At 50.2% G+C, this 18,079-nt stretch overlaps 1 protein-coding gene across 3 annotated transcripts in view; it reads right to left on the bottom strand.

Moving 5' to 3' along the window:
• SYT12 (synaptotagmin 12) overlaps positions 1-18,079 on the bottom strand; it is a 244,929-nt gene that overhangs the window by 129,316 nt on the left and 97,534 nt on the right. For all 3 annotated transcript variants that reach the window (XM_073573892.1, XM_073573893.1, XM_073573894.1), the window contains one exon: positions 15,759-16,118. In XM_073573892.1, coding sequence (XP_073429993.1) covers positions 15,759-16,118 — 360 coding nt within the window. The remainder of the gene's footprint in view (positions 1-15,758; positions 16,119-18,079) is intronic.

Raw genomic sequence — 18,079 nt, 5'->3', positions numbered from 1 at the left:
CGCTTTCTGCTGATATTACACCATGATTAGCACAAAGTAGGTCCACTCCTCTTCCATATTTTTGACCACAAATAGTCCAGTTACTGGCCAAGCATCTGGAACTATGTATGGCCAAGGTTATGGTATTTATAGTGTTCAACTTGCCAACTTTTGGAATTTGGCATCTGAGTGAGACTTACTGTAGTCTTGCAGTGTGCCTGGTGGCCCGTGGAAATTTTTGGTCCTGGTGTGGTACTGGCAGGTACGCAGGATGCAGTGACGAGTCGCAAGTCGGTTGGGTGCTTTTATAATAACGTTTATAGGCCTAAAGGGGACTTTCCTCAGTCTCAGACTGTTCAGCCAAAGGGGGTATGCCCTCGCAGAGGCTCAATACAGTTCACAAAAACAGAGGAGAACACAACTACGTCCGGCGAGAGTCGGTCACTATAGGGCCGCGGTATGGCCAACTATGGGTCCTTAACTATATAGTCAACTTAGTCGTCCTGACGTCCCTCGGTGTTCTGGACAGTGGTTCTTGGGTGGAGCAGCTGCTGAAGAGTTGGCGTAGTCTTCGAGCGTTCCGCTGCTCCGGTGGCCCTGGGGCACCTCCGGCCCCGGAGGAGTCCTTGGACGAGTAGGCCGCAGCCCCTGGACGGGGGCAAGCGGCAGCGATGCGGGGTGGCGGGGGACAGGCCACCTGTGCAGCTAGCTGCTGCAATGGGGACTCTGCGGTGAGCAGAGGCTCGGACCTTGCCGCGGACCGGAGCGAGGCAGTGGTGGCCGTCGACGGCACTGGACTTGCCGCGGCCACTGGTGAGAGCAGGGCGGCTGTGGGTGGCGGGGAACAGGCCGCAGCTGCGGGCAGGAGCGGGACGGCAATGGCCGCGGGTAGGCCGCAGCCGCGGGCTGTGGTGAGGCGGCAGCGGCCGCAGGCTGAGCTGGGCCGGCAGTGGCCGCAGGCTGGAGCGGGGCAGCAAGTCTCAGACGGTCGTCTCGGTGCCGTCCCTCTGAAGTCGTCAGTGAGCGTCTTCTCTGGCACTGGTAAGTCGCTCTGACTCTCAGTTGCTTCCACGGTCTCCTGCTGCCTCTGTCCCAGTCTGCTGACTCATCGTGATTGGCGCTCCCCGCCCCTTTTATACTGGCCCCTCTCCCTGCCCTTCTGTCTATCTCAACGGTCCGTCCCTGAACTCTGTCCCCAGGAATAGATTCCCCCAGAACTTAGATGACGGCTACCTTAGTTCCGGTCCGGACACTCGACGGGGGCCGTTCCTCCCACACTCCCCCGCCCTGTATGCTCGCCAGTCCTCGGGCGAGGGTTTCCGTAGACTCGGGTTAGTCTTTTGAGACGACAGTCCTTGTCGCCATACGACCTGGTCCTGTTCGTAACGTTCAGGGGGTTTGCCAGCTGTTGACCGCTCGGAGCGTCAAAGCTCGGGTGTAGTGGAGTCTTCTGGGGTGGTGGAGGGTGGTCGACTAGTTGATTCTGGTGGGATGTCCGGGTCCACTGTGGTGCAGGCGTTCAACTTCCGATAAGCCACGCAAAAACGCAGAGTGCCATCTTTTTTATGAACCAGGACAATAGGGGCCGCCCAAGGGCTCTGGTTTTCTCGTATGACCCCCTTCCGAAGCATTTGGGCTAATAGGGTTTTCACTTCCTGGTATGCGGTGGTATTTGCCGATACCGCTCCCGGATGGGGGCCGCTCCTGCTGTGGGAATCCCATGCGTGATGGCCATGGTACATCTGAAGTCGTCCTCGTGGCTGGCGAAGACACTGTAATATTGTCCAAGAAGTGTCTCTACCTGGAGAAGCTGGGCTGGCGCTAGGCCGGAAAGTTTGGCCCGCATTCTCTCCAGGATGGCTTGACCTTTCTCTTGGGCTGAGGATATGGCAGTCTGTTGGGTTCGTACCGTTACTGCCCAGGGATCTTTGGGCTGCACCTTCAACTGGACCGCGGGATCCGGCAGCATCTCCTCCAATGGCCTTACTAGTTTGGCCATTTCGGCCCGGGGCTTCAGGGCGATATCTTGGTCTTCCAGGTTGATACAACGCACCAGGACGGTCCCTTCCCGCACCGTGGCCAGAGAGCGGGCCACCAGGATGCCAGGGTGCAGGCGCTCCAAGTAACATGGTTCCACCTGCACCTCCACGCCTTCCAGTGGCATCGGGGCGCGGATCAGCAGAGCCACCACCGTCTGCCCTGGAGGAAGCATGAGCGGGGGACCACCGGCGTGATGACCTTGCCCAGTACCTCACCCTCCTGGCACTCCTGGAGCACTCGCGCCTCCCGCACCAACCGCTGGAAGACCTGCCCATGGGCCGTGCGTGTTAGGAACGGCGGAACGCACTAAACAAAAATAATAATAACGTGCGTTCGCTGCTCGGGGTCCACCGTGCAGTAGGTGATATAGCCACTGCTAAATGGTGGCAGGAGCAATATGGCAGAAATGCGCACAGGGTTAAACTTCACCCAGGTGCGCAGAGCAATCTCAGTTAATTCACAGAGATGCCAAATAAGTACAAACACAAAAGACTGAGCCTGTTGAGGTCACAGTACTCAGTAAAAACGCACAAACAGTATCAGGTCACAGGAGTAGCCCAAGACAGCGGCACTACATCCGTCTAGACCTACCGTGTGCGGAGCGTTGCAACTGCGGACGCAAAGGGGCTGCTACTGCAGCGCGGCATGGACACTGCCGCTAAACGACAAGGCTAAGGCGCAAGCGCAATGTCGGACGCTAGCAGCTGTGGATGTTGCAGCAGAGGAGCGCTGGCGCTGATTCTAACTCAGTCCCTGACCACATACGTAATATCAGAGGGAAGGGGTTTTATAATGAGTCATTCACCAGAATCATATATCCGTCCTCATACACACAGCAGCAAGTAAATCTATACTAGCGTATGGCGGAACAGCCATGCGCGACTTTTATAGCGGCCGGGACCTTCCGCAAGCTTCCAGATCTCTGAGATGGACCAATGAGATCTGGAGCGGGACCTGAGCACATGACTCTCGATCTCCAATGGGAGATCATCCCATGAGCATGCTCAGTAGGAGGACAGAAGGACTTAGCCTCAGGAGAGATTTGCTGCAAGGCAATCTCCTCTGCAATCTCCTCTGCAGTAGATAAACAGCAGGAGACTGCAGAATGTGAGGGTCTGGATCCCTGCGGAGTAAATGCAGAAATCCGACGCCTAACATTACCCCCCCTCCTAGGTCCCCCTCCTCCCTGAGCCTTCTAATCCACCAACTTGTGCCCATCAGAGATATAGGCCTCAGACTCGTCCGAAGGCAAGTCTAAGGGCCCCGTCACACATAGCGATCTCGCTAGCGAGATCGTTGCTGAGTCACAAGTTTTGTGACACAACAGTGATCTCACCAGCGAGATCGCTGTGTGTGACAGCGATCAGCGACCGCCCCCCTGCCGGTATCGCTGATCGCTGTAGGAAAGCCCATGACTTTTCTTTGGTCGCTGGTCTCTCGCTGGCCAGCACGCATCGCTGCGTGTGACAGGTGGGAGACCAGCGATCAACTGGTAACTAACGTACACATCGGGTATCCAAGGGATGTGCGTCCCTTAGAAACCCGATGTGTACGTTAGTTACCAGCACGCTGATGCAGGGAGCTAGTAACTAACGTACACATCGGGTATCCAAGGGACGCACGTCCCTTGGATACCCGATGTGTACGTTACTTACCAGCTCCCTGCATCAGCGCGCTGGTAACTAACAAACACAGCGACGCTGCGCGCTCGGCGTCGTTGTGCTGATCGCTGGTAAAGCTGTCTGACAGCTCATCAGCGATCACATAGCGACTTACCAGCGATCCTGACACGTTGATATCGTTGTCGGGATCGCTGGTGAGTCGTTATGTGTGACAGGGCCCTAATGTCCCGGTAGGTGACAGGGAGACCCGGGACAAATGGAAGGCAACAGGGGCGGCAAGGTCACCAGGTTTGAGAAGGGACACGTGGGAGACAACGGGAGCAGAAGTTAAAGTGGAATGCCACCGTGTGTCGGCAGCGTCTCCACCCTTCGTTTAAGGAGGCTATTCCGAGCACAAAAGGCGCAGGCCCGAATATATTTTTTAACATCCCGAGCCCTGTGCGGCCACCAGTAAGACCCTGCCAGGAGATTTGTGGTCTGCATATAGCCACAGTGACCACCCCTCCTGGACGCGTGTGCCCATGCGAGAACCTTCGGCCAAAGGCGGGAAGGAACAAGGGTCTTGCCCGGCGGCACAGAATTTGGCCATTGCGGGGCACTGTTGTTCTGAGAAACAGCGTGTTGACAAATATAACCGCAACTAGAGTCTTGTGCCGGACGCGCCTGGAGAACGGCGCGAGACACCTCCATGGGCTCTGGGGGTGGAACCTCTGTTTCGGGTAGTTCCAGAGGCTCAAAAAATTAGGAGCCGAGGTAACCTTCCGTTTGGATTGAACACGCTCCATACCACGCTCCGAAAAACGGAGGTCAATGCGGGTGGAAATGGCAATCAGCTCTTCCAAACTTGCAGGAACCTCTCTGGTAGAGAGAGCATCTTTAACATGCTCCGCCAAACCTCTCCAAAACACAGGGATGAGGGCTTTATCGGACCACTCCAGCTCGGAAGCCAGTGTCCAAAAACGGACGGCATACTGACTAACCGAGAGAGAACCCTGAGTCAAAGAAAGAAGCTGAAGAGAGGTGTTGTGCGTGACCCGTGGACCGAGGAAGACCTGCTTAATAGCTGTTAGAAACTGAGCAGCAGTCCGAACCTCTGGGTCACCACGCTCCCATAATGGCGTAGCCCACTCCAACGCCCGACAGAAGGGAAACAATAAACCCCACCTTGGCCCGCTCCGTAGGGAATCGCGCAGCCAGTAGCTCCAGCTGAATAGAGCACTGGCTGATGAAACCCCTACAGGAGGCGCCATCGCCAGAAAATTTATCGGGCAACGGGAGGCGGGTAACTGTCGGCGCGAGGGAGGACGTAGAGAAACGGGAAACCGCGTCTGTGATTGCCTTTACAGCAGCTTCGGTGGATTGTGCAGCTGAGAGAGCACTCTCAAGAGTGGCCAACCGTCCCTCAAGCTGCCGAATACACTGTGACTCACAATCTCCAATGGGAGATCGTCCCATGAGCATGCTCAGTAGGAGGAAAGAAGGACTTAGCCTCAGGAGATATTTGCTGCAAGGCAATCTCCTCTGCAATCTCCTCTGCAGTAGATAAACAGCAGGAGACTGCAGAATGTGAGGGTCTGGATCCCTGCGGAGTAAACGCAGATATCCGACGCCTAAAAGTGCGAGAACCCCACTGACTTAGGGTCTCCTGCGTGGGATCGTTGAGGAGTATGTTGCTGAACTCCCGCAGTATGTTCATGCCCAAGATGATTGGATGATGGTCGTTAGTCTCTCCTTGGGTTAGGACCACCAACTGGCGGCCGAGGGATTTACCACACAATGTCATCTGGAGCCACACCACTCCGGCGACAGGTACCGGCAGTTGGTTTGCGGCCACTAGTCGTATCATGGGCCCCCACTGGGGCCTCGCCGCTTCTGGGAAATGCTGCCGGAAGTAAGCTGCCGGCATGGTTGTTACTTGAGACCCCATATCCACTAGGCACCGTACAGCATGACCCTCGACTTCGTCCCATACTATTGGGCACTTAGCGACCAGTTCTTCGGGACTTCCACCACCCCTTGCTGTGGCTTCCGGCTCCGAGCGGCGTCCCCCATGCCCGGAGCCCTCTAGTTTAATGTCCGCCGGGGTGGGTATCTCCCACGCCGCGGACACTCCCGTGCGAAGTGGCCCAGTTCTCCACACTCATAACACCGGGGCGGTGAGGCTTGGCCACCCCGGGTATTGCGAGGCCCCCAGGGCCCGGGATTGTAGCCAGGCCGGGCGCGGGCTCTGTTCTCTTCTTCACTTCAGCCAGCTCGCCCCGGATACTCTTCAGTTCTTGTCTCATTTCCTCAATCCATTGAGGCTCTTCGACAACGCTTATGGAAGCCTCCATGCTCCGGGCCTTCCCCACGGGAGCCGCCATCCCCTGCTCTTGCTCTCGCACCCGGGCCTGACTCCCTACTTCGGAGAAGGCTATACGTGGGTTCACTCTGATCTGTTCCCGCAATGCCTGCTTGATTAGCGGGTCCCGGAGTCCAGTCACCAGCAGGTCGCACAGGGTAATGTCGATGGGTCCTACCCCTATTCCGTCCTTCCTCTCTATGGTTGTGTATAGCTCCTGGAGGGCATTCATATACTGGGTGATGGTCTCCCCCTCCCCTTGCATCCGACTGAACAATCGGGTTCTCAACTCCCCCACGTCTGTTGAATCCCCGTGGGTCTCTCCCAGGATCTGCAAGACCCTGGCGAAGGTGTTGCGGCGTCCCGGGGGTCTCAATATCATGGACTTCCGGGCTTCCCCATCTAGCGCCATAAGGGCCTCTAAATCGGGGGTCATGGGGTGCATGCGGAAAAGGCCCCGCATACGCTCTGTCCAGCTCCACAACAGCGCATCGGAGTCAGAGAACGAGGGCAAGTTACTTAGTATAGCCCCCAGGGAGATGCTGGGGCGGGGGCGCCCATTATCAGCAGCACCCGCGGTCCCAATCTGATCGGGCGCACCTCCGTCTGCGCTCAGAGACTGCATCCTGCTGACTACGCCAAATGTGGTACTGGCAGGTACGCAGGATGCAGTGACGAGTCGCGAGTCGGGTTTGGTGCTTTTATAATAATGTTTATAGGCCTAAAGGGGACTTTCCTCAGTCTCAGCCTGTTCAGCCAAAGGGGGTAACAAGGGTTGCCCTCGCAGGGGCTCAATACAGTTCAGACAAACAGAGGAGAACACGACTACGTCCGGTGAAAGCCGGTCACTATAGGGCCGCCGTATGGCCGACTACGGGTCCTTAACTATATAGTCAACTTAGCCGTCCTGACGTCCCTCTGCGTTCAGGACGGTGGTTCTTCGGCGGAGCTGCCGCTGGGCCCAGCTGCTGAAGAGTTGGCGTAGTCTTCGAGCGTTCCGCCGCTCCTGTGGCGCTGGGGCACCTCCGGCCCCGGTGGAGTCCTTGGACGAGTAGGCCGCAGCCCCTGGACGGGGGCAAGCGGCAGCGATGCGGGGTGGCGGGTGACAGGCCACCTGTGCAGCTAGCCGCTGCGACGGGGACTCCGCCATGAGCAGAGGCTCGGCCCTTGCCATGGACCGGAGCGAGGCAGTGGTGGCCGCCGACTGCACTGGACTTGCCGCGGCCACTGGTGAGAGCAGGGCGGCTGCGGGTGGCGGGGAACAGGCCGCAGCCGCGGGCAACCGCGGGTAGGCTGCAGCCGCAGGCTTTGGTGAGGCGGCAGCGGCCGCGGGCTGAGCTGGGGCGGCAGTGGCCGCGGGCTGGAGCGGGGCAGCAAGTCTCAGACGGTTGTCTCGGCGCCGTCCCTCTGATGTCCTCAGTTAGCGTCTTCCCTGGCACTGGTAAGTCGCTCTGGCTCTCAGTCCCTTCCACGGTCTCCTGCTGCCTCTGTCCCAGTCTACTGACTCATCGTGACTGGCGCTCCCCGCCCCTTTTATACTGGCCCCTCCCCCTGCCCATCTGTCTATCTCAACAGTCCGTCCCCGAACTCTGTCCCCCGGGAATAGTTTCCCCTGGAACCTAGATGACGGCTCCCTTAGTTCTGGCCCGGACACTCGACGGGGGCCGTTCCTCCCACACTCGTCACATCCCTTTTCACAGGCCTCAGTATACATTCTCTACACACATTTTGCCCATTCTGTACCTCAAGAAGGTCTTGGTCCTTGACTTTCTGAATTGTGTAGGACCAAATAAACCTTCTAGACCAGTTTATTTCAGAAAGGTTTCAAGTTGGACCCAGAAGGTTCACTGACTCTTCTTGAAGTCTAAGTTGGTCTCCCATTTTTCCAGATGTTTCTGAAGAGTTGGGAAGTGTGATTTATCTGCAACTGCAACCTGTATTCTGCTGATGGTTCCCAAAAGACCAGTTCCGATGATAAAATTATAAAGGGGAACCATTTTGGTTACAATCTAAAATCCAGAAGTGTTCACAACACACCCAGCTGAGTAAGTTGGAGACATAGGATAAAGTCGGTAGAGGACTTGCCTTGGGTGCTTTCAAGCCACACTGCCTTTGCCAGGGAATGTATATAAAGGGTGAAGACAGGAAACTGAATCTTTTTTTGCAGATAACAGATATATTAGCCACCTCTGCAATCTTTTTTTTAAGGTATCAAAAGGCTATTTTACACCATAGGTTTCATCCTGGCCGCAGTGTGGTTCAATATTCCAGTGGCTGCTTCCTCTCCTACTTGGTGCATTCTATATTCACTTGCTTTCCAAACTCTATACCGAGATGAATAAGAGTATACAGCAAGAGAATCTGGGAAGCACCCCAAGAAAGGACACAGGCACTGACATTTTGAGAATTACGATGCATCAGGGACCACACTATCAATGCTGCATATAGAACGAACAAAGCATCCATGCCTAATGAGGGATGTTACAGAAGAACCCAGCAAGACACGTTCTTCTTCCCCTTAGATTTCAGAGTTTATTATTATATGCATTAAAGGGGTTTGAAATACATTTTTTGGCATACGATCTGGTCCTATATGACATGAATTAGTCAGTAGTTAATATAACAGGGTAAGTCTTTGGCAGGTAAAGTCCCTATGGAACATTAGATATTCTGCTTCTTAAACCTTCTCGATTGTAAGGAGTTAAAAACCGCAAGTGATTAGTCTGTCGCCTGCAAGACTTGCTTTGTAGCCCCAGCGCTGCTGTATTTATTATAATGAAAAGCACCGTCTTAGAAAAAATCCTGCAGTAACGAGACGGAGCTGGACAAGATTTTCTGCTGTCATATTTTAATGAGCATCTACCATATTAAAGTTGTAGCACATACACCCACGCAGCGCACTCAGATGCTGGAAGCCTGGCAAGCAGTATCCCCCAAGGATGATGAGCCTGCCTGCTCTGCTTCACTGTACGATCCAGTACCTTCCTATATTACGTTACCGCAATGTTCTACAACACAGAAGGAGGGCCGTAATAGTCTGATAATCCTAATGGAAGGAGGGTAAATGACTTGTCTTACACGTCGTCCTCATCTTTATTGCAGACCTTGGACCTACAATCTAATAATTTCTTATGCAACCAGCTTCATAGAAGACGGAAGCATATTCTGTAAACTATCACCAAAAATAATAAGGTGCATTAGTGGATAGTGCGAGCACACTTTTTTTTTAGTGATCGCCATTATTCATTGACACTGGAAAATCCGGCCCTGATCATATTCTCCAGGGTCTCAACTACCCCCAGTAGCTGAGACCCCGGAGATTTTCTGACTCTGGGGGGCACTACAGCCTTATTCCCGAATAAGTACCCTTAGCAGCCACCATTTCAATGCGTATCGGCAGTCGCTAAAGGGTTAATTATGCAAAAATCATACAATGTGATTTTCTGTTTTTTCTTTTTAGATTCTGTCTCTCACAGATGAAGTGTACCTACGCTAAAAATTACAGACCTCTCCATTCTTTGTAGGGGGGAAAACTTGCAAAATCGGCAGTGTATCAAATACTTATGTTCTCCACTGTATCTATCTACCTATTTGCTAGTAAATTCCCTGCAGAGAAGTCTTAGATCTACATGTGTGATAAAACACAACAGGTACTTGGTTGCTAAAGCCAAGTTGCAGCCTTGCAACATGTATGACTAATAATAACAATAGCCATTTAGCAGGCAAAATGTCTCTTCAGAGAATAAGAGACAACGTGCGCATTTTCTATCCCAGCAGAGTATTGTATGGCCTATAAGGCTACTTTCACACATCAGGTTTTCGGCGTCAGGCGCGATCCGGCGTCGTGCCGGAACGCCGGATCCGGCAAATGTTTTGTAAAACCGGATGTGACGGATCCGGTTTTCTGCCGGATCCGTCTTTTTCTTGACAGACAAAACCGGATCCGTCTCATCCGGTTCATCCGTTTTTCTATCCGTTTTTCGACGGATTACGCCGGATCCGGTTTTTAAAATTGACCCTTGTGGCCTTCCGAACGGGATTGGCTACTGGAAAACTATATATAGCATGTTCCTACAGCCTTTCTTTGACAGGTTGTAGAGGAGAAAGTGCAGGTTGGAGAGAAGAGCAAGTTACTGGCGAAGATGGATGTTGTCATTGGAAATATTTTGAAGAATTTGGCGGATTTTATAGCGGAGGCGAATCGTTTGAGGGTGATAATTCTGGAGAAGGAGAGAGCGAGACAGCAGCGCATCAGGCATCGTAGACAACGTTTGTGGATCCACCCCATCACAGCCAAGAGAATGACGCGTGGGGTCTATTCTACACTCTGCATGGACCTTCGACGAAACCCGGATAAATTTTTTGGATATGTTAGGATGAAAATGGAGAATTTTGATTACTTGGTGGAGCGCATTGCACACCTCATAAGAAAAGCGGACACCTATTGCCGCTTCTCTGTTTCACCCGCAGAGCGTCTGATGGTGACTTTAAGGTAAGCCACATTTATTGGATGTGATCGCATCAGAGCACACTTTCACTGCAATCTTGTTGGTGGTAGTTTGTATCTCCAAGTGTTATAGCTCAGTTTTGGTATGTAATGCTGTGATTTAAAACTAATTTATTGTTTTTTAATTCCCCACAGATTTCTTGCAACTGGAGAATCCCTTTCGTCACTGCATTTCCAGTACAGACTCGGGATTTCCACCATATCTGGAATTGTGAAGTACACATGCCGTGCACTGTGGGACTCCTTAGCTGAAGAGTTTTTACCAGAGCCCACAACAGAGAGGTGGATTGAAATTGCTGACAAGTTTCAACAGATATGTCAGTTTCCCAACTGCTTGGGCGCTGTGGACGGGAAACATATCCGCATTGTAAAGCCAGCTGGATCGGGATCGGAATATTTCAATTACAAGAAATATTTTTCAATTGTCCTCATGGCCATCGCTGACGCGGAATACAAATTTATTGCGGTTGATATTGGGGCCTATGGCCGCTCCAATGACTCTCAAGTTTTCAAACTGTCTGCCATGGGGCGTAAACTGTATGGAAACACCTTCCAGTTCCCACCACCTAGACCGCTGCCGCAAACATCTGGTCCACCTATGCCATTTGTCTGTGTAGGGGATGAAGCCTTCCAGCTGTCAGAACACCTTTTGAAACCGTACTCTAGCAGAGGATTGACAAGACCAAAACGCATTTTTAATTACCGCCTCACAAGAGCAAGAAGAATGGTTGAATGTACCTTTGGTATTCTGACAGCCAAATGGCGGGTCCTATTGACTGCGATCAACCTCAAGACAGAAACTGTGGACGAGGTGATCAAAGCGTGCGTGGTACTCCACAATTTTGTTATCTGCAAGGAACCCATTTCCATTGAGGACACCTCTGAAGAAACCACCTTGCAAGATTACCATGACATTACCACTAGAAGTTCTGTGACGGTTTCAGTAATGAGGGACAATTTTGCACTATACTTTATGTCACCTCAAGGCAGAGTACACTGGCAGGATGACAGAGTGTGAAAGATTTGTGCCCTAACCAAACTTGTGTACCTTCTGTACCAACAGTATATACCTTTGCCAACCAAAGTTGGCTATCTTGTCATGGTCTCTATTTTTAGCTTTAGGCCACAGGTGTGTACCTGGTTGTGTTTTATGCAAAGTATTTCACCTTTTAACAAAAGTTGTGTACATTGTTAGGAAATCACCAACAATAAACACAACTTTTTAGGTGAAATACTTTGCTTCAAACACAACCAGGAACACAACTGTGGCAAAAAGCTAAAATTTACCCACAGTTATATACCTAGTTTTGAATACCATTTCACCTTTTAAATACCCTGTATTTAACCTTTTTCGCCGCAGAAAGAAATGACAGACAACCAGTGTAAAATAATTTAACTTTTATTGAAAAATGTTTTTTTTAGTAAACTTTTTTAAAATTTTAATAAACTTGTTTAATAAAGCTTTGAAACCATAAAACTGTTCATTTTTATTTAAATACACACATTATAAATCTGTGTAGTGTGTGGTGGAAATACTGCTGGAGGGGCTGCGGGACACTTCGACACTGGGAGTGTGGAGAGAGGACTGGGATCGTGGTGGGGAAGGAACAGTTAGAGGTGAAGGTGTGGAAAAAACTACAGAATGGGTGGACATGTGGGAAGCAGAAGAGGTGGTGGGTGGTGGAGTGGAGGGTTGGGCAGGGACTGTAGGAGCAGATGATGTTGATGGCAAGTTGTATGGTGAAGGAGTTTGGTACGGGGCAGGTTGCTGGAAGTGGGGAGATGTCTGGTACGGTGCAGGTTGCTGGAAGTGGGGAGATGTCTGGTACGGGGCAGGTTGCTGGAAGTGGGGAGATGTCTGGTACGGGGCAGGTTGCTGGAAGTGGGGAGATGTCTGGTACTGGGGAGGTTGCTGGTACTGGGGAGTTTGCAGGTACTGGGGAGGTTGCTGGTACTGGGGAGGTTGCTGGTACTGGGGAGGTTGCTGGTACTGGGGAGGTTGCTGGTGCTGGGGAGGTTGCTGGTGCTGGGGAGGTGGATGGTGCTGGGGAGGTGGATGGTGCTGGGCAGGTGGATGGTATGTAATAGGAGGGGGAGGATGGAAAGTGGCTGGAGGGGGTGTAGATGTAATAGGAGGGGGAGGATGGAAAGTGGCTGGAGGGGGTGTAGATGTAATAGGAGGGGGAGGATGGAAAGTGGCTGGAGGGGGTGCAGGTGGAGGAACTACTGTGGTGGGAGGAGGAGGTTGGGAGGTAACTTGCTGGAGAGCAGCGTGGCATGAATGCATTACATGCATCTGCTGGGCAGGAGAGAGCGTTTCCATGCGCTCCACAACAGACCTGAAAAAGGTGTGGTTTGGCGAAGATCTTGCTTCTGAATGCATGGTTTGCAGAAGTGTCTTCACCTCCAGAATGCTGGAGTTGATCTGCTGATAGCCTGCGGAGATTTGCTCTGACAAGACTTTTAGACAGTTCTGGAAAGATGCATTCAGATGCAAGAACTCTGGCGCATAAGTCTTTTCCTGACCCCTCTGCTGCTGCCGCCCAGTACCCGCAGGTGTACTAGAGGTGGCAGGGGCAGAAGGGTGGGGTAAAGGGAAAGCGATCTCCTCACCAGCAGCTTCATGTAATGTAGGCGGCCACGATGCTCCTGTGCTGGTGGATGGGACAGATGGGTCGAATGTGTGGGAAGGCTGGGAAGGTGCAGATGTACCGGGGCGGTCGAAGTGTCCCTCGGTGCCGGTCTCCTCAGGGATCGCCTCAGAAGGGTCCAATCGTGCAGGCTCCCGAGTGCTGCTCATCGTGCTGTGGAATAAAGAGAAAAAAAAACAATTAAAATAGTGACATGGTATGGCCCTGGCTGAAAAAAAAAGTTACATCTAAACATTTTTTTGTCACATGTGGTGTGTAATATTTACCTTCTGGTGAGCATTGTCTCCCGGAGGAACGACAGGGCTCGTGCGTACTTGTACTTGCTCCTGCGTCCTCCAGATCCACTCGGGGCCCGCATCTCTTTATTGAACTCCTTCTTGAAACAATCCCTCACAGACCGCCACCGCTTCACAATTCTCTCCCCTGAAACGAGAAAGGACAAAGTGGTTAGTATACAACATCAGTGTTTCCCAAACTCCAGTCCTCATGGTCCCCAGGGGTCATGTTTTCAGGATTTCCAAAGTAAATAGAAATCCTGAACACATGATCCGTGGGGACCACGAGGACTGGAGTTCGGGAAACACTGGTTTAAATCAAGCAACCGGTACTGTATATACTTACGCTCTTTAATCTGGGCCCGAGCTTCGAGGTCCTCCCAGCGGCCCACAAGGAGCGAACAGATTTCCTCCCAGAGTCGTCGGGTAACGATCAGGTCAGCGTGGCGGCGGTCAGCCATATTCCAGAGCGGCTCCCTTTCTCTGACGAGATTGATGAGGCGGTCCACATCAATCCCTCCATCCTCACCGTCAGAGTCGGGAGCACGCTGTGAAGGCTGTTAAAGAAAAAGACAAAAATAACATAATTAGCCTCCACAAAAGAAATGAAATAAAAAGTTAAAAAAAAACAAAGCAAAAATATTTATACTTACACGCTGGTGACCGCCGCGTTGCTGTCGCCGACGACCCTGGGAGGCACTGCGAGGACCTCTTGGCCGAGCACCAGATTGGGAAGACTAGAGAAGAAAACAAAAAATGTTATGTCTTTGGATGTAGGTATTTGTTTGCTGTGTGTGGTCTGCAGAACATTGTTTTCTATGTGTTGTGTGTAGTGTGATGTTGTGTTTCTGCGTTTGATGCAAAAAACTTACCAATTGTGAGCCCACTCCAAGTGTCTGTCCACCCCTTCCTTCTTCTTCTGGGAGCTCCTCTTCATCTTGTGATTCCTGTTTTGAAATAAAAGGCAATGAATACACATATATTACAGAGATGATGGATTTTGGAAATAAAAACTTACCGTCAAACGCTGACGATGCGAGGGAGGGCTCCCAGAAGATGTGCTGTCTTCCTCATGGCCAGACTCCATGGCTGTGGGTGGTGTTTCTGCTGCTGCCATTGCTGCTGCTGCATCTATTGGGCGGCTGTTGAATAAAGAGAAACAAAGGGCCAATGAATATCTTGATATTCCATAGCCCTAGTTTGGAGGAATGGGGGATTTGATAATTACCGTCTCTCATCTGCTGCTAGACTCCCCTCCCGTTGTTCAGCATGCTGCTCCATTTGGGGTGGTGCTGATGGTGCTGCTGCTGCAGATGTCTGCTGCCTTCTCCTGCTCCTGGTTCTTGGCTTGGGTGGCATGTTGGGTGTGGCTGAGGGTCCCATTGTCTTGCTTTTATATATGTCCTGTGGGCAGAGCTACTGAGCATGCTCAGACCAAAGAAACCGGATCCGGCCGCCGGATCCGGCTGTCGCCGGATCCGGCGCATTGCGGCGCTCATAGGCTTTCATTGTATGAAAAAGCCGGACACGCCGGATCCGGCGTGTCCGGCTTTTTCGACGGAGACAAAAAACGTTACAGTCTCCGTTTTTTCCAGACGCCGGATCGCGTCACATTGCCGTATCCGGCAAAAATCGGATGAAACGCATGGCCATCCGGCTCGATCCGGCTCTAATGCAAGTCAATGGGGGGGAAACCGGATCCGGCATTGCATTTCGACGGATCCGGTTTTAGTCAAAAGCGCCGGATCGCGCCTGACGCCGAAAACGTGATGTGTGAAAGAGGCCTAAGTCTCCTTACTCTGTCAGTTCAGGCATGTCACTTTCCATAAGAAGAAACATTAACCCATAGAGACCCCAGTCTCAGCCTCTCACACAGTCAACTCAGATCTCATGCTTTGCACTGAGGAAGAACAACACCCAGAAATACTGTGTCTACTATTAATATTCTGGTTTGAATTTTATCCCAAGCTATGTGGCAAGACTCGTTAAAGGGTCAATATAGACTTTTAGGAACGCTACTTCCAATAGGTGGCACTAGAATTCAAGTCCTCAACTTCTTTGAAGAGACAATTTGCATTTTTAATTTCCCAGACGAGCATTGCATGGCCTATAAGTCTCCTTACTCCATCATGTCAGTCATGTCACTCTCCACAAGGAGAAACATTACCCCTTAGATAACCATTTAGTACACGTGGTGTACATTTTCTGAGGTCTCAATAGTTACTATATGCTGTATATAATAAACTATATTTTGTTTATGAACATTTCCACAATGAGATAAGAAGACCCAGAAATAAATGAAGTTACAGACCTCATATACGTGCATGCACCTGGTATACTTACTCTGGAAATGCCAACGATTTGTTCGTCTGGAAGGAGGCTAATGTGCACAAAGCAGGACTCAAAATTTCCATCTTCCTTTTTCTCCAGCAGATCTTTTCCTTGTATTAAGGAGACATGCAATGTATTGGAATTCACATCATAGTCCATAGTGACTTCAATCTGTCCCACCGTAAAGTCTGAGCCAAAATTATTTCCAATAGAGGAGATGGAGCTGAGGGAATCGATTGAGACAGATTTCCTTAACATCCCATAGGGCGTCATTTCCATGTCCCTGTTGATCAATTCCATTGGACCAAACTCATTAATACTTTCATAGGTATCATTGAGATTTGCCACCATTGCATTTCCCTGGACGGCTCTCTAGAGAAGAAAAGAAACATCATAAAGTTTAAGAGAAGAATTTAACTGGAACTTGTGATCCAGACTGAAATATATAAAGTTTAATAGTGTCAAACACTGAATTTCTCTCTCTTGAGAGCATCATTTCCCAGATGGGGCAGAATCAGGATGGGAAGGGGGAGGTGGTCTTAGCAGGCAGGTATCTGATGAACTGATACAATGGGGCAGATATACCATCATAGTTTTGACAGAATTTTGGTACAAGTTCAGACAAATTTAGACAAATTTATTAACTGAATATGACAAAAAAGAACAGACGTTTGTGTCCACACTTTGCAAATTTTAAAGCTGTGCACCATTTTTCAGGGCAAATAGAGGCCCAAAATAACACTCGAGGTGGCCTAAAAAGAGGAAATATAAGTCAACATGTGCCAAATATACTAAATAGTATATGATAGGTCTATAAAACAGCATGTGCACCACTAAGATGGATTTTGAGGCTTTTTGACTGTCTTGTCTACATCTATTGTGCAACAAGGCAATAGTTAATCTGTAAAACGTGTTTTGCCCACACAATTGCTCCAAGTCTAGGATAGGACAGGCTGTGGCCGAGGCCTTTGGGAGTCATCACCATGATAAATGGTGTGAAATATGTTTTGAGGTGTTGATTAGTAGACTCAGAGACTGAGTTTGCATGGGTCATCAAAGGGAACCTGTCAGATGACTCATGCTACTCAAACCAACTGCAATATGAATCAGAGACTGGCTGCATGATTGCAAACAGGTATACTTTTCTATGAACAAATAAAGTAGAACTCTGTAGCGCTATAGCATGCAAACATGAAATATATGAAAACTGAATTGCATTACTGCTTTAGAAAATTGTAAAAATTGAGAAAACGTAGAGCATAAATTGGCCAATTCATGTATACCCAGCAGCCACGATAAGGCAATTCTCGTTTCTGGGAACCTGCCTAATGAGGTAAGTTTTCAGCAACTAATTAGGTAGGTTCTCATTATCGTGGCTGCTGAGTACACATGAATTGGCAAATTTATGCGCTAAGTATTGTCAATTTTTCCAATTTTCTAGAGCAGTAATGCAATTTTAATTTCATATATTTCATGTTTGCATGCTATAACACTACAGATTGCTACTTACGGTAATTTGTTGTTAATATGGAGATGGCTACTATTAGTAAGCACCTGTACACACCTGTATTCTGCTTGGAAGTGACAGTCAGTCTTTTGATACTTGTATACTTTTCTATGAAACACTCATGCTTTTCAGATAAAATATGGTTTGAAGTCCCGACTGGCTTCTCCCCATCCTGCCTTAGGTGATTGGCAGATCTCTGTCATATGTGTACATAGGGAGAGACCTGACAATCACCCACAGCGGCACTGTTAATAGTCGCCCAGGGGCGGTGCTGGATTAGTGTCATCTCTAGTGGTGAGCGAGTATGTTCATTGCTCGGGTTTTCCCGAGCATGCTCGAGTGATCTCCAAGTATTTGGATGTGCTCGGAGATTTAGTTTCTGTTGCCTCAGCTGCATGATTTGCGGCTACTTGACAGCCTGAATACATGTGGGAATTCCCTAAAACAGGCAATACCCACATGTATTCAGGCTGTCTAGTAGCTGCAAATCATGCAGCTGCGGAAGCAGAAACTAAATCTCCGAGCACATCCAAATACTCGGAGAACACCCGAGCATGCTCATCACTAATCATCTTAAGTTGGAGTGGTTCAAAGAAAAATATACCTAGCTGCAATAGTGCAGTCAAGCTCTGATCCATGCCGCCTGTAGTTTAGACAGAATGGATAAGCTAGTTCCCGTTAAGATGCATAATGAGTAGCCCACGTTTTATTTTTGCTTAATAACGTACTGCTTTGCTGTACATGGATGGAAGCCTTTTTGCCCATGTACAGGATGCATTGCAGCCATGTAGGTTTATATTGGAGGCTTCCGGCTTCCATTAATAGA

The sequence above is a fragment of the Dendrobates tinctorius genome, unplaced genomic scaffold, assembly GCF_039654945.1.
Source record: "Dendrobates tinctorius isolate UK_male_01 unplaced genomic scaffold, ASM3965494v1 ptg000037l, whole genome shotgun sequence".
In the NCBI taxonomy this organism is placed as follows: domain Eukaryota; kingdom Metazoa; phylum Chordata; class Amphibia; order Anura; family Dendrobatidae; genus Dendrobates; species Dendrobates tinctorius.
This window is presented reverse-complemented; position numbering and strand designations above follow the sequence as displayed.